This window comes from Malus sylvestris, chromosome 16, assembly GCF_916048215.2.
Source record: "Malus sylvestris chromosome 16, drMalSylv7.2, whole genome shotgun sequence".
NCBI lineage: Eukaryota > Viridiplantae > Streptophyta > Magnoliopsida > Rosales > Rosaceae > Malus > Malus sylvestris.
Window position 1 is genome coordinate 30,368,276 of NC_062275.1, and position 15,758 is coordinate 30,384,033.

Genomic DNA, 15,758 nt, shown 5'->3' on the forward strand with positions numbered 1-15,758 from the left:
GTGAAAAGGAAGTTAGCACCCAGATACATAGGTTCATTTAAGATTAGTGAACGTATTGGACCGGTTGCTTATAGATTGGATTTGCTGCCAAAGTTGTCATACATACACAATGTTTTTCATATATCTCAATTAAAGAAGAGTGCACCCGATATCCAATAAATTATGCCCTGGGTTAATCTGCCACTGGAGCAGACTGTGTCCTATGAAGAAGGACCGATTTGTATACTTGATCGAGAAATGAAAAAGCTTAGGAACCGGGAAGTGCCTCTGGTGAAGGTTAATGGCAACATCATGGAACTAAAGAAGCCACATGGGGACTGGAGTCTAAAATGAAAAATAAGTATCCCCATCTTTTTGGATAGCATTGTAAATTTTGAGGACGAAATTTGTTTTAAGGAGGGTGGAATGTAAGACCCTGAAATTTTTAAAGTGTTTTTATGAACTTTAGAGTGTATAAATTTTATAATTTCTAGCTCCTTTTAAGGAGGTGATAATTTTACTTGAGTTCAAAGATATTTTAAGGTAAAAAGATGAAAGTGGACGTCATTAAGATTTCGTAGCATTTTTTGGATTACCTTTTAGAACTAAGATGAATTTTTAAAGTGATTTACATGTTGGACCAATGAGTAAGTGACACGTGGCAGCCAATAAGTGGCTAGCTTGCCACGCGACAACTGCTAGAGTGACCAGCAAGCATGAGTGATGATGGTTGTGTCAACTTTCTAAGGCAACCATTAGTTGTGTTTACAAAGCACTCTTTCAAGCTAGACGTGTAGGATTTTTAGATGGCAAAAAAAATATATGGATGAGGACGGTTGAGGTGTTGCCAGCAAGGTTCTTTAAGTGTTTATTTAGCACACTAGGAAGCTGCTGTCTTCTCCTAGTACAAATAGGGAGCTACAAGCTGAAATTAAACAGCACAAGGAAAAAAAAAATTCCCTTCAATCTTTCAAAATTCATAACTTTCAATTTGAGAATCCGATTGAGGAATAGTTTTTGCCTAAATGCTCAATGAATCGACCCAACGTTGGAAGGTAAATTTTGAGGATTATTACTTAAGTTTGAATAATTCATTCAGATTGGGATTGTGACTAATTAGACCCAAATCTTCGATTTCAAGCTTGTTCTTGCACGATTTGAGGGCTTTTAAGCCTATTTGATGACTGGAGAACGATTTCTGACACATTAAGGTAAAGATTTACACATGATTAGATTGTTGAGATTTTGTACAAGTTTCATATGAATGAGATTGAGAAATATGATGTTTGATTCGAAATACTTCGAATTTAGATTTTAAAGGACATTTGTATGGAACAAATGAGTTGTACTATTGATGGATTGTGTTTTGGCTGAAATATATGTTGAAATTCTAGGAAAAATAGACCTCAAAGTCGCTGTTTTCATACCAGCGACTACATTGCGAAAATCGATTCAATTTTGGGGTACTTTTGTAAATTACCAAAAGTTCAGCGGCCAAAGTGCAATTATCAAAAGTTTGGAGACCTATTTGAAATAATAAAAAATTAAAATACAGGATTTTTATTTTGGTTATGTGAAGGTCCCTATTGGATATAATTGTTGTTATGGGAATAAAGTTGATGTTGTGGCCTATATTTTACAGAGATGTGCGGCAAAGAGAAGAAGAGAGATTGGAGAATAGACTTGAGGAATTGTGTGTTAATTCCCCAGTCCTTGTGCCTTTATTTATAGTAATTAGGAGGAGAGAAACTTGCTTTCCAAGTAATACAAAGTATATTAGGGAAGATCTTCTAGATCCCAAAGGATTCCTACTTTATCTCTACTTAGGATTTACACAATCACATATTGATAAGAACATATGTCACAACACTCCCCCTTGAGTGTGCAAATACTCAAGTAGATGGCGCATCAGATCTTCAGGCAAATGTAGAAGTAGTGGATGAAATCGTCTCGTTTAGTCGGCACAAGTAGCGAATGCGAGTCTCAAAACAAACGGAAGAATGCATGAGTGGTAAAACTCACAAAACCTTGCTATGGCAAAACCCAAGGTGGGAGAAAAACCCATAGGCTAAGGAGAAAAGTGAGAAGTTGCATTAAGTCAAAATTATACGTCTTCTGGACGCAAGTAGAAGAGCTCACAAGGGTATGATCAGCCCAGGATGGGTGCCTCGTTAAAACCTAGTTAGGTAGCAAAAACCCAGTGGGAAAAATGCTCCTAATCGTAGGGAAAAAGAGTACATTAAGATCAATTGAGTATACTTTTAGATACTCCCCCTGAGTTTGACAAAACTTCCAAATGAAACTACAAGCATCGCAAATGAGAAAGTTACGCATACCAATTCCTTGGACAAGCTTCTGAAATGTAGACTTCGGTAGTGACTCCGTGTAGATGTCAGCAAGGTTATCTGGGATTGGACTGCTTGACTTCAATCTTCTGAAGCTCATGCTGATGTAGACACAATATGCTTGGTGTTGACTTGTTGGATGTATCATGATTTGATCGATACATACAGCGTTGTATTCATGGATCGTTGTTGGGACTCAACGATGGATGAAAAACACAGGGATTTTGAATATGCTCAACAAGAATTCTCAACCATATCTCTCACGTGATGAGACATAGTGAGTCTTGGAACGATTCAAAGGTTTCGCAACAAAAGGTCTATCTAGTTAACCTCCAAGATATTGCGGTGTTCCTTAATGGTAAAGACATAACCATGCGGGAACGTACCTTGTGTGATCAGATAGACGGTCTGATTCAGCGAATCCCACAAGGTAGGCATCATTCCGAAGATCAAGGGGGTGTGATCTATTCTTAGATGTATAGGGAATAAGCCCAAATCCGTAGTAACGGAAAAAAACGTCTTTAACACCAAATTTGGTGGCGGCGTGTTAGGCGCAGTGCTGCTTTATGCCAAAAGATTATCAACACATAAGATGTCTGATCTAGTGCATTTGAGCTAAGTACAACAAACGCCAATGGTAATTAGATATGGCTGCCTCACGTTCCAATATGGAACCTTATGCTCCATAACCTCCGTTAAAGGTCTCATTTGCATCTAGCATACAGATGATCGGGATATACTCATACGTAACACCTTCTGGGTCTAGTTTGAGTGGTGGACCAGAATACCATCAAAACTAGCTCGAAACTTCAGGTCGAGGTAATGTCAAGTTCTCCCAAGATCATTCACCTTATAGTCCGACATGCGAGTTAATTTTCTCAACTCTAGCAATTTTGGATTTTATACACGCAAGGGCATATATCCCTAACTGATCAAATATTCACTTAGACGGGTATATCACATCCGCCCGGATAGTTCTGCATTCGTAAAGTGAAGGCTTCTTGGGAATCAAGAGGATGTTCTTGTGGTCTAAAACTATTTGAATCAGTACATGTAAGTCCTTTGGAAACTCCATGTAGGTTCATATCACGATCCTAGAGATACTACAACCACGTTTGTAATGCTGCAATCAATCACATGGCGTATGAGAGAAACCTTGCGCCACAAGGCGTCATATTGCACTATTTCATTCATCTCATTCGTCATAGGTTAATTCTTTTAGTTGACCAATCAGTTCTACGTTGATATTAATCAACGGAACGCGGTTCGTTATCGTCGCTTTTCATTTATGTCGGTACCATATAAATGAAACATCATTTATGATAATCTCATTCCAATTCCATATCTCATCCAAACTAGTATACTGGACCAAGAACTTCAGGTCTCGGGAGTAATCCGGATTTAATCTCATGAGATGAAAAGGTCTGAGACAGCGATCGAGGGGCGGATTCATTCGTGCCACGCTCCTCCTCTTTTGGGGAGGTGAATCCTCGAACCGAGTTATCTACCATGCTTCTGGCATAAGATAGATTGATTGGCTAGCCGCTAATGTACGAGGGTCGGCCACAATTGTGGTTTTCCTACTTTCAGGACAAAGGTCTGAAGTACATTTGGTACACATCTTTGCAGGCACATTTGCAGCTGGTATATGTGATCTCGTCACTTTTTCTAGATCAGAGGAAGTGTCTGGTTAAACTCTGACGATCTAGATTGGGATCGATATGAGACATAGTGGGGACATCCATGATAATTCATGTCGTTCTTTAGGAACGGTGACGTTCTTATCTCCCCCTAACGACGGGAAGACTGGCTCATAAAAGTGACAATCCACAAAACGAGCGGTAAAGAGATTGCATGTCAAAGGTTATTTAGTAACGATTATTAGAAGAAGAATCATAATCGACATAGATTGCCATTCTTCCCTGATGACCCTTTTGTTCTTGTGTACGTAAGGGCGGCGCAAATGGCACATAGACCGCACAACCAAAGACGGGCAGATGCGATATGTCGGGTTCGTATCTGGTAACCAACTGACACGCACTTTATAAGGTTGGGTCGTGATGGGCCTCAGGCGGACCAACATGGTTGCTTGCAATATTGCATGGCCCCAAGCAGAGGTCGGGAACTGTGGTACGTATGACCAGTCGACCACGCAATCATTTGAAGACGTTTAATGAATACTTCTGCTAGGTCGTTTTGGGTATGAACATGGGACTGGATGTTCAACTTCAAAAAACCCAACCGACATGCAATATCCATCGAGATTTAAAGTGTTCGATGTAAATGTCGATGTAAATTCTCCAACTTATCCAATCAAATAAAGTTGATCAGATAATCAGGGTGGTGAGCCCTGAGCTTGTTAATCTGAGTTACCAGTGTGGAGAATGCAACTTGTGGACAACAACCACACGTGTGACAAACGTGTAGAAGCATCAACCAATACTATAGAATATTTAAATGGTCCATAGGGTCGTTGAATCTATCCACAAATGTCCCATTTGAATCCTTTGTAAAAAGATGGAGGGTGCTAAGGTATAATACGTGTCCAGGTATGATTTCTTTACTTATGGTAAAAGGATGCCCAAAACGGCGCATCACGAATCATCCTAGATATCCCAAACGTACATCCATAGCGAAAATTCCTTAGGAATCGCGGGCTTCTGGCCGACCATATAATGGGGCTGAATGGATGTAATCCATTCGTTAAGCGTTCCATCTTCTCTAGAATATGCATTTAACTATATTCGTAGGAAGTGCAAAAATGGTGATATGCCAAGGAATTTTTACTCCATTTTCTACATTGGGTTCGATATGGTAATAATACTCTCGAATATCCTTAAAGCTCAAAAGGGCGTTCTTCCGGAACGAAGTGAGTATAAGGCTTCCCTTTATGGTAAAGTTAATACCATTGGACAATATAGGGCAGTGCCATGCCCCACAATCAGGTTGGATAAGCCTGAAAGGTTGTCAGGGGATGATTAGGTATGAAGTTAGCATAGAACCAGACAGCTAACTTCCCCACAAAACATACCTAAGCATGAGTTAATTGTAGTCACATGTGGTAATCTTCGTTAATTAACTCTTTTATTCGAGAATAATGGTGACATCCAAACACTAATCTTAAATCCGAGAACAAAATAAATTATTCACAAAATAAACCAAAAAAAAAACAATGGGGTTCGGCCAATAGGCCGTCCATGTCAAATTTCGCTCTGCCAAATGTATTAGGTGGAGCAAAATGAGTCTTCACAAATGGACTACGAGAATTGTACCTATTCATGGACGTAACAATTTCAATCATGTTTTGCTTCAGGCAAAAATTCATCTTTGCATGATTTGAAACAGTCCATAATGGATTTGAAGAGTCATGGAGTCCTCAGCAGGGAGGTACTTCCATTGGATATGCTTCAGGCATAATTCTTCGAATAAGGATCATGGCGGATGCTTATTCACGTCTTGTATCCACATAAAGTAGTTTACTATTCGAAACTTCCAAGTCAGTGAAATCAAACTTGTTACGGTTCGACAATACGCTGAATGGAGGAAACAAGAATGTGATTGGTGTTTTAGGAAATAAAATTTCCATAAACAACAAATTTAGAACATTCAGGTTCTAAGACATGGTTTGGTTTAAACGGATTTAAGCATGGAGAACTTCGGGTCTCAACATGAGTGTTGCGCATTAAGAAACTTCAGGTTCATATGGCACTTTTCCGAAACTTCGGGTTCGGAAGTATGAACTTTTAAGTTCATAATACCTGCAGACAAACACAAATATATATATGCAAGCAAATATACAACAAGGATATACAAAGATATAACTTCAGGTTTATAATTATAATTGAATTAATTTATTTGGACTTCGGGCCAAATTAAAATGTGGGTGAAAAAAATATAAAACCCATTGGGCCTAAAAATAATTAGGCAGATAAAATGTGGGGCCCAACAGAAAAATGAAGTCCACGGGGTGGCGTAAACAAATGGGTGTCGTGTGACCTAGGCCCAAAATGGGGCTAGGGTATCTCGGGTGGGACTGCAGGCCCACGGGGACAGCATGGGGTTGGGCTGCTGCGGGCAGACCCCCAAATTTTTTTTTTTTTCACACAAAGGGCTGCATCAAGCACGCCCAAAAGAAAAAAAATCCCTTTTTTCGGGCTGGGCCGCTGCAAGCAAGCCCAGAAACAAACAAAATGTGTTTTTTTTTTTTTTTCGCATGGGTTGGCCCGTGACATCTCAAAACAGCAGCAGGCCCAAAAGCGCTGATGCAGGCCGAGGGACAGGAGCCCACTAGAGCTCAGGTTTTGGGATCCAAGACACCCCAGCGGCGCTGGGTGTAGGAATCGAACCGGGCGGCGTCGCTTCGAGCGACTGTCCTCGGGGGTTTAAGGCATGGCGAAGCATGTGGGTTCAATTGGGAATTGTAGTTGTAGACGGCGACCTTTGGTTTCGACGTCGGGGGATCCGAGAACCATCGGGGTTCAAAGAACCCGGCGGTGTTCATCGAGCTTTCTGAAAAAAAAACCATCGTCTTCGACGATGGCTATGTCTCAATCACAACTGCAGGTGTGAGTACCCAGTAATAACGGTGGTGAAGCCGTGGCCGACTTCGGGCGGCACCGTGGGTTAGGGTTTGATGCCAAAGGCATCTTTTAGATTGGAGCAAGGGTTTTGCTCCGGTGCTTCGCATCCTATTGTGGGCTCGCGTGAATCCAGTGATGTCGGGGTCACGGGGAAGAAACCCTAGGTTTCTTGAAAAATTCTAATATAATTTAATTCAATTATATGCATATTAAATTCAATATATATTTCAATGAATCACATATTTACGTTGATGCATATGCAAATAATAGTTTCAATGCATGTACATATGTAAGATTCAATTCATGGTAAATATCAAATTCACATAATTGCAGCAATTTTGGTTATGAGGCATACACAATTTATGTAGAATCTAAAATACGTTAAACGTAAAGTTGGGTCATGCATCATGGTGAATGTTCATGCTATCAGGGCTTCAAAAATATCGAGTTAAAAGCCGTTGTTTTGGAAGAACCTGATTGCGTGATTATATGAATGAACTGGTTTGATGCAGAAAAATTATTTCTTCAATTTCGGCTTTCATCTTCAAGCTTGTATCACGTTCAACATAAGAAGAAAAATAAATTGAATCAATAACAATATATGAATTCAATAAAATCAAGATTTAATCAATTAAAAATAATTGAAACGTAATACTCCCCTAATTCTAGATGAATAAATTCTCTTTAAATTCTTCTAAGCACAGCGTGAAGAGCGTGCTGATAACGTGTTGTGGCCTATATTTTACAGAGATGTGCAGCAAAGAGAAGAAGAGAGATTGGAGAATAGACTTGAGGAATTGTGTGTTAATTCCCCAGTCCTTGTGCCTTTATTTATAGTAATTAGGAGGAGAGAAACTTGCTTTCCAAGTAATACAAAGTATATTAGGGAAGATCTTCTAGATCCCAAAGGATTCCTACTTTATCTCTACTTAGGATCTACACAATCACATATTGATAAGAACATATGTCACAACAGTTGAGTCATTATATATGGACATATAGTGATATATTGTAATTGTTGAACTAGGGACTCTAATTACTCGCGGTGCTTGCGTTTAATCGAGGTATTGGTGAGGAATATTGCTTGCTTGGCTTGGAGACCAGGTAGGGGGATCCTCACTTACCTTAGTTATGCAATTTTGTGAATGTACGTATATGTAAATATATGAATGCCTGTGAAAGCTGCATATATTTTGCTGTGATAGAACCATGAGAAAAAATGGTTTTGTTTTATATCATGATATGCATATTGTTTTATGTGACAAATTAAAGTGATGACTTGAGAGTGAAGGGGGCATAGCAACTGCCTTGGGTTTCGATCCCCTAAACCTCCTGAGGGGCTACTACAAAGGGATTAGTACCACTACCTTTATAGGAGAGATACTAGGATATCTAAGGGTAGAGCATTAAATGACACTCTCGCTATACCTTACCATAACTATATTCGTTCAGAGTTGGTCCAGGTAAGGGGGTAGTTGGTCATTAGACTGGTCATCAGGCATGTAGCGATTTATTGGTATCCCTGTTTCTTTTAAAAAGGAATTTGTGTGAGCATACAATCTATTTTCAAAACTAAACAAAGCTTTTGTCGTGCATCAATCATTTTCCTATAGTATATGTAGTGTCGTATACTATTTTCAAACCTTGCTGGGGTGGATTCCCTAAGGGGAGCGATGAACGTTTGTGATGCTCACCCCTACTTTATTACAGGACCAGTGCACCTACAAATAGATGATTTGGACTAAAGTTGGGACAAGCGTTGTTTGTTACTTGTCAACTTCTTAGTCGCTCATTGACTTTACACTGGTTTTGTTTGTACATATGCTCTATTCCCTACATCCTGAAGGAATCTTTTGTAGCTAAACTTAGCACTTTGTACTTTCCAAATCGTACTTAAGAGTTGGTTAGTATGTTTACTTACTTTAAACTCTTTGGTTTTGTTGTAAGTTGTAAACTTCTTTGTTGTAAAAATTTTATCCAAATTTCGTTGCCCTTTTATTCTTTGTTTTACCAAAATGATTTCCGCTTCCGTACTACTTAAAAATAAATTGTTTTACTTCCCCTCAAATAGCCTTACATTCTATTGGGAATGTAGTGCTATGGTGTTGGAATTTAATATTATAATATTGCGTTACTAATAAAGCGTGGCACTATTATGTGCCCCTTTTTTGGACGTGATAGGTACAACTAGTAGTAAGTCACGGTTATCCATCCTTTCAGGTGTGGAGAGGCTATGGGGAACTTCACCCTGCCTGTGGTCACAGTCAAGCAAACTTACCAACTCGAAGCATCTAGTTGATTTCTAGTTGAAATAGAGGCATTTTTGGAGATTTGGAGGACTTATTTGCTAAGAAGGAAAAATTACACGGCTAAAATTGCCAACGTAGAAATGAGAGGTACCAAAATTAGAAATTAGTTTAATATTTTAGCACCAAAAACGTAATTTGACCTACTATTTGGTGGAGAATTTCGTGGCAACAGAGAATTAGTCACCGCACGAAGGAACTGGAGAGAAGCAGAGGCAGAGGGAGAGGGAGAGGGAGAGGGAGAGCCCACCCATTTATTCATAAATTATTTTCCCTTTGATCATCGAGTTTGTCTTCACTCTTCAGTCATGGCCGAGGTTAGCATTCCAGACTTCTGTTTTGTTTTATCCTTATACGAATCTCTATTCCTTTGATGCTATTGTGTTTTTCGAATATTTTTATTTTTTTATTTTTTATTTTTTAAATTATGATTATTTTCTTTTTATTTTCTGGGTAATTTCTTTGTAGATTTGACCTTATAAGATTTCTGATTTATTTATTTATTTTATTGTTCATCAATTATTTGCACACGTAGAATATAATTTGAAATAACTCAGGAGATTTACCTTTACTTTTTATGTTTTATGAAAGTTTCCTGATAAAAAAAAATATGGGTTGTTGGAATTATATTTATATGGAGATCTATAAACCTTTGTGAGTTGTATGGAGGCTAATTTGGGGCCATTTACTTTTTCTGAGCAGTATGAAACAATCGGATCCAAAACTTGTGTGCCTGTTCAACCCCACTCTAACAGAATGATTGAATGTCTTTTGAAAATTTTGTGTTAATATTTGCTCCATTTCCGATATTCCTGAATGCCCGTATTTTTAATCGGTACTTCTTTGGCAAGGATTACCGTTCTTGCCTGAACTTTGATTGTATTTTCAGTTTGGAATTTCAGTTATCACAAATTGTCTACTTGTATATGGTTTGTAATAAGTATTATAGGATGTTTCTTGGTATTGTGACCCGTCGTCACAGTTACCTGCGTGGTCTGTATTCATGGATTTCAGTTTTCCTCTTGATCTCATGCATACTTTTGTCACTGATTGGAAGTAGACACTAGTTCATGGAATCTAATGAATGAAATATCCGAAGATGTAAAGTGTAAAGGCAGCATAAAACTGATATTGTTCTAGCCCACGGAATGCCACTTTGATGGAGTTTATCTGTTTTTCTTCTCTGTATTTACAATTAATTGTTACATTTTTTTTTCTGCTGTGTTACCTCAGATTGAGCTGAAAACAGCACCTGCTGATTTTCGATTCCCCACAACAAATCAAACCAGGCACTGTTTCTCGCGTTACATTGAATTTCATAGGTAGTTTTTCAAACTTTAGCGCTAGGAGCTCAACCGTAAACTGTTAATTGAGAATTTTCCTTTCCATCCTTAACATGTGAAACCAATTGCAGGTGCGTCTCAGCAAAGGGTGAAGAATCGAATGAATGTGAGAAATTTGCCAAATATTACCGCTCTCTCTGCCCTGGTGAATGGGTGAGTGCATTGCTCATACCTTTTTGAATACTTCAAAACTGATGTGTTCTTATTGTGCCAATGTTTGATTAAGCACTTCATATACCTACGTCTGAAATAAAAAGCGAGAATGGGAAAGGTCCTTATGGTCTTCTCTGGTCCTGTTGCATTGTTATCGGATAAAAGGTCTTTTGCAAGTATGGGGAGAAAGCTGTTCTATAAAATGCTCAAAGTTCAACATTTAAATTATTAAGGTGAACAAGCTTAATGGTAGCACTTTGTATAGTGAAAAGGTAACGGTACATTTTATTCTCTATTATATCTAAAATCTAACCTTTTTGTCGTGGGCTTGCATGATTGTAGATTGAGAAGTGGGACGAGCAGAGGGCGGGCGGCACTTTCCCAGGTCCTCTATAATTTAACATGATATCCTCTGGCATGATCTTTCTTTGATATGGAAGTTGCATCGTTTCTTTGTTGGATCTTTGTGAATCAATAATTGACCTGTGTGTTCAGATTTCTTTGATTTTATGGAAATCACCACATTGTTTGTTTTAATTTAAGATTTATTTGATTGTCTGCACAAATGTTTCCATGTTTACTCATTTTTTTCGAGGGTTTTCTTCTTCCATTGTTTCTGGCTATATGAAGTTTGGTGCAAGTCATTCAGGCGATTCTATGAAACTGTATACCTGTAGGAGCTTCCTTCGGAATAGATCACCTAAGGCTGCTTTTTGAAAAAGAATTATTTTGCACCTCACTTACTAGTGAAGAGGAATGCCGCTAGGCCGTGGTACTAATTGCTAGAGAAGCTTGCTTGCAATTCCGCTTGTGTTTTGAAGTCTTATGTTAAGAACATACTATTACTGTATATCACATAATAAGAAAACGAAGTGCACCCAAAAGTTGATCCCAAATTTTTCTTTAAAAGTATCATTTGCTGAACCATTAGACGTGTTTATGCTATTTTAAAAAGTAAGATTCAATTTGCTAATTTGAGAACAACTGACCCTATAAATATACAAAGTGAGTGTTAATTTATCAAGTTGCTGATTGCATTGCTACCGTGTTGGAGATACGTGACATAAGAAATCTAAATAGGTTTTTAGAAATTTAAATATTATATGGGCCCAAAGGTTTCGTTGCTTTCATGCATTTGGCATGCATTGCTGTCAAAAGCAACTACAACACGTAGTAATAGGAAGATTAATGAGCAAAAAGTAACAAGGGTGCTTGGGAAGTGAAAATATGCATGTGAATAGCACTTTCTTTTTCATTTAGCGGTCAAATAAGTGGTCAAATAAGTATAACGGATGAAGAAACTCTAGGATAGTAATAGGAAATGTTGCATCCAATACTTGACTATTAAAGAATTAGGAGGAATTCTTTCTCAAAATGCTTCGGACCAACACATAGAATTTTGTGCTTATAATCAAAATTGTTAAATTGTAAATCATTTTGTAAAGATCACCTCTACAAAAAATAGTAGGCGTAAAATATTAAAATACAAAAAGAACTCCAATTCTCACCAAATGTATAGTAATGTAAAATCTACAAAGTGATTAGAGTTCAATATTAGAGTGTGTGATTAACAAACAAACTAACTAAGTATAAACTACTACAATTTTATTAAGTGAACGAAAGATTGCCATGACGGCTACATAACCTAAGAGGCTACATTTTGAATAACTTGTTTAAAATAAACTAATACTAGCACTACTGCATATAGTGAAAACTAAAGCATTCCTTAATGGGCAAGAAACTCTAATATCCTTGGCTCACAAGAAAACCATAAATAAAAATAAAATAATAACTAATTTCCAACACTCCCTGCTAAACTCATGGCGGCACACGTCATGAGGTGCCAACAAGCAGATGTGATAAGTCCATTTTATATTATATATTTCACCCTATTCTATTCTTAGTATATTTTGGTGAAATTTTGATACTTTGATTTTTATTCTTAATGTAGGACATGAGACTTTCTCATGAGCAAAAAGTGATAAACGAATGATTTTTGGAGTGATTCTATTTGGAGGATGGTCGTGAGTCTTTCAACTTATTTCTATCAACGTTTCAGATTTTTCTACCTAGCGATTAATTTATGGCAATGAAATAAAGAACCAGTGCATGAGCTATCAAAGTGACATTTTGGGCTTATTTATGCTTTTTGGCATTCAAGGTGGCATCTTTTGGGTTCAAGTTGTAACGCCCCGACCCGAAAATTTATTTCGGAAGATAATTACTATGATAGGTCCAAATTTAAACTCTTGTTTAACTAACTACCGTTAATCACAATTCTTTATTTAAATTTCTTAATCACTCACAAATCTATAACCAAAATTTACTTACAAAAAACATAAGAATAAATTTTCAAATAATTCACCAAAATTACTCTTCTTCAACCAAATTCCTAACAAAAGATTAATCTCAATTATTTAAGGCTGCATCTAACCCCCGTTAGACTACCTATATACCCTTGAACAGGATCAAGACTTTTGTAGTTCACATTCATTCTTTTATCCATTTCCGGAATATTCTAGTAATGGAAACATTCAACATTAGCTTTCATAATCGAATCATATAAAATGGGTACCAATTACGGATTTAAAATATCAAAATTTGCATGAAAAAACAGTGTCGGCCCATCGGCTACAAGCTGCCATGGGTGGCTGTTTTCGGCGAACGGAAACCCAATTTTCCGACGAACTCCAAAAATTACCAAATTTTACAGAAACGTAGAGTTCAATAAGAGGAACAACTTTCATACCTGGGCTGAAGTACAATTGGGTAGGAAAACACTTGAAAACCACCTCAATCTGCCGGAAACCTTGGAAATGGGTGTTCTTGATTTGATTCCAAACAAGCTCCAACGCTTGAACCATTGCTTGGGATTTGTTCTTAGAGTTGAGGGGGAGTCTATTGGTGGTGGTGGTTGATGAAGTTAGCTTCAGATTTGGGTGAATCACTGCAAAGACCCTTCTTCCCCACCTTGCGGGTTTCACCAAACCAAGGCCAAATTTCGTTGGTTTTTGAGTGGAAATGGAAGAGGATAGGATGCTTGGTCGATTCCAAGGGGTGAGTAGCTTCAATTCACCGGAAAATCACCGTGAAAGGCGTCAGGAATCATGAACATCCGTCGGGTCGTGGATCCGAAATGGGTCGAAGAGAAAGGGGTCTCTAATCCCCTGTTCTCTCCTTCCCTCCCTAGCCCTCTCTTTCCTCCTCCCGATTGGACCATCCTCTTCCTCTCTCTTCTCCCGATTCGCCACAACCTCTTCCATTTTTCCTCCAGAAACCCCTCTCCTCCCTTTCCTCTCTTTTTTCTCCCCTCTCACGTTGCCATCTGGCACCTCCAAACTCCTCTTTTTTTTTTCTTTTATTATTATTATTTTTTTTTTTTTTATTACTTTTATAAACCTCTGATTTCTTCTTTTCAACTCGGATTCACAAACGGTTTTCGCCCACGCTTTCGTAGGGTCGAGCTCTATTCAAATATGTCAAGAAATATGATAAAATACTTGAAGATAAAATATGTCCTCGTCAAATTACGTTTAGTCAACTAGGGCATTTTTGTCTTTTCTACTTATCGATAAATTTTTTGAAGCAAATTATAAGAAATCCCGGAAACAAAATTCTAAAATTTCTCTGATCAAATTTTCATAACTATAAATCTATTTATTCTCGATTTACTCCACATATTCATATATTTTTAATTTTCAGGGTATTACACAAGCCCGTCTAGAAATATGTTCAGGATATCTTAAGTTTTAAAAAGAGTCATCCTTGACCTATATTGGAGGTGTCTAAGACTCTGAACGTGGCTGTTTGGTAACTGGGCAGTTTGTTCATGTTTGACTAGGAAATTGTTTCCTTGTTTCTCTTAATTTATTTTGTTTCCTAGTTTTTAGAAGACATTTTCTAGGAATGATTTTATTTTATAGTAGTATAAATAAGGCTATTTAGCCATTAGGGTTCTCTACGCACTACTTTGGAGAATCTGGCTTAGAGAGTTTTTGACGATTCAAGTTTACTTGCAAGGTGTTTTCTATCCTTGTTCTTAATAATATTTTGCTTTATGATTATGTGTAACTAAGTTATTTTGCTTTATGATTATGTGTAACTAATTTCTTTTGCTAGGGTGAGGCCACAAGCCTTAGCATGAATATGTAGTTTTAATTTAATTGCTTATGATATTATGCATGCATACTTTGAATTATTAATCACTGTGTTTAACTGTCTTTATTCTTGATGCTTGATCACTATTAGGATGTTTAGATAAGTAATTGGATACAATTTCTATTGGAATAACACCTTAAATTTGAGGAGTGCTTCTTGTGGTTAATAATTGTAAGTTCACTTACGGCGAATACCACGTCTTAAGCATTGCATGGTTTTTCAAAGTGTTTTCACAAAGTGTAACGAGTCATGCATGTTCACATTTGATATGAATGTCACATATTAGTTGCATGTTTGATATGTGTTCTATCTTCAATGCCACAAGTAGAATATGCATTAGGAAAACCTAACCTTCAAAGTTGCATGTGTAATTCATAAGTGATTGGTAAAATTACATAGGATTGTTAAGGTGACGGCGGAACCCTAGTGCTTTTACAAATTGATTTTCAAAAACCGGTTTCTTTTGTTTACCTTCTCTTGCCGATTTACTTAGTGTTTTTACTTAAATTCATTATTATTGTAGTAAATTCTAAAATCAATCTTTTCTAAACTTTATTTTAAATAATTAAATAAGTTTTGGGTTTTTAAATTGTTTTCAATAATCTATGTGGAGAACAACCTTACTTGAGCAGTTTATATTACAATTACCTTGTTCTCTTGCAAGTATTTTAAAATCTTTTTATCCCTACTTTTGCAGGTGTTAAAAATCCGATCAAGATGCAGATACAAGCTCTGTTAGGCGGATACAACAGACAAACTCTGCTAGGTGAACACAACAAGACAAGTTAAGTTAGGTGGACACGACAAGACAAATGATTCAAGCGAGTAATTCGAGTAAGCAATCTAAGCGAACAAGCAAGAGAGCGAACAAACGGCAAAGTAAAGAAGTAACCA

At 37.4% G+C, this 15,758-nt stretch overlaps 1 protein-coding gene across 1 annotated transcript; it reads left to right on the forward strand.

Moving 5' to 3' along the window:
* Positions 1–9,356: 9,356 nt before the first annotated feature.
* On the forward strand, positions 9,357–11,243 carry LOC126607161 (cytochrome c oxidase subunit 6b-2). Its single transcript, XM_050274638.1, has 4 exons — positions 9,357–9,527; positions 10,444–10,532; positions 10,625–10,706; positions 11,049–11,243. The coding sequence occupies exons 1-4, from the start codon at positions 9,519–9,521 to the stop codon at positions 11,100–11,102; spliced, it is 234 nt and encodes a 77-aa protein (XP_050130595.1). The 5' UTR covers positions 9,357–9,518; the 3' UTR covers positions 11,103–11,243.
* The last annotated feature ends 4,515 nt before the right edge of the window (positions 11,244–15,758 follow it).

Excerpts from the sequence above, each read along its gene's own strand:
- LOC126607161 (XM_050274638.1), top strand. Across the intron at positions 10,533-10,624 it reads CGTTACATTGAATTTCATAG|GTGCGTCTCAGCAAAGGGTG; the intron begins GTAGTTTTTCAA and ends AACCAATTGCAG. Across the intron at positions 10,707-11,048 it reads CTCTCTGCCCTGGTGAATGG|ATTGAGAAGTGGGACGAGCA; the intron begins GTGAGTGCATTG and ends GCATGATTGTAG.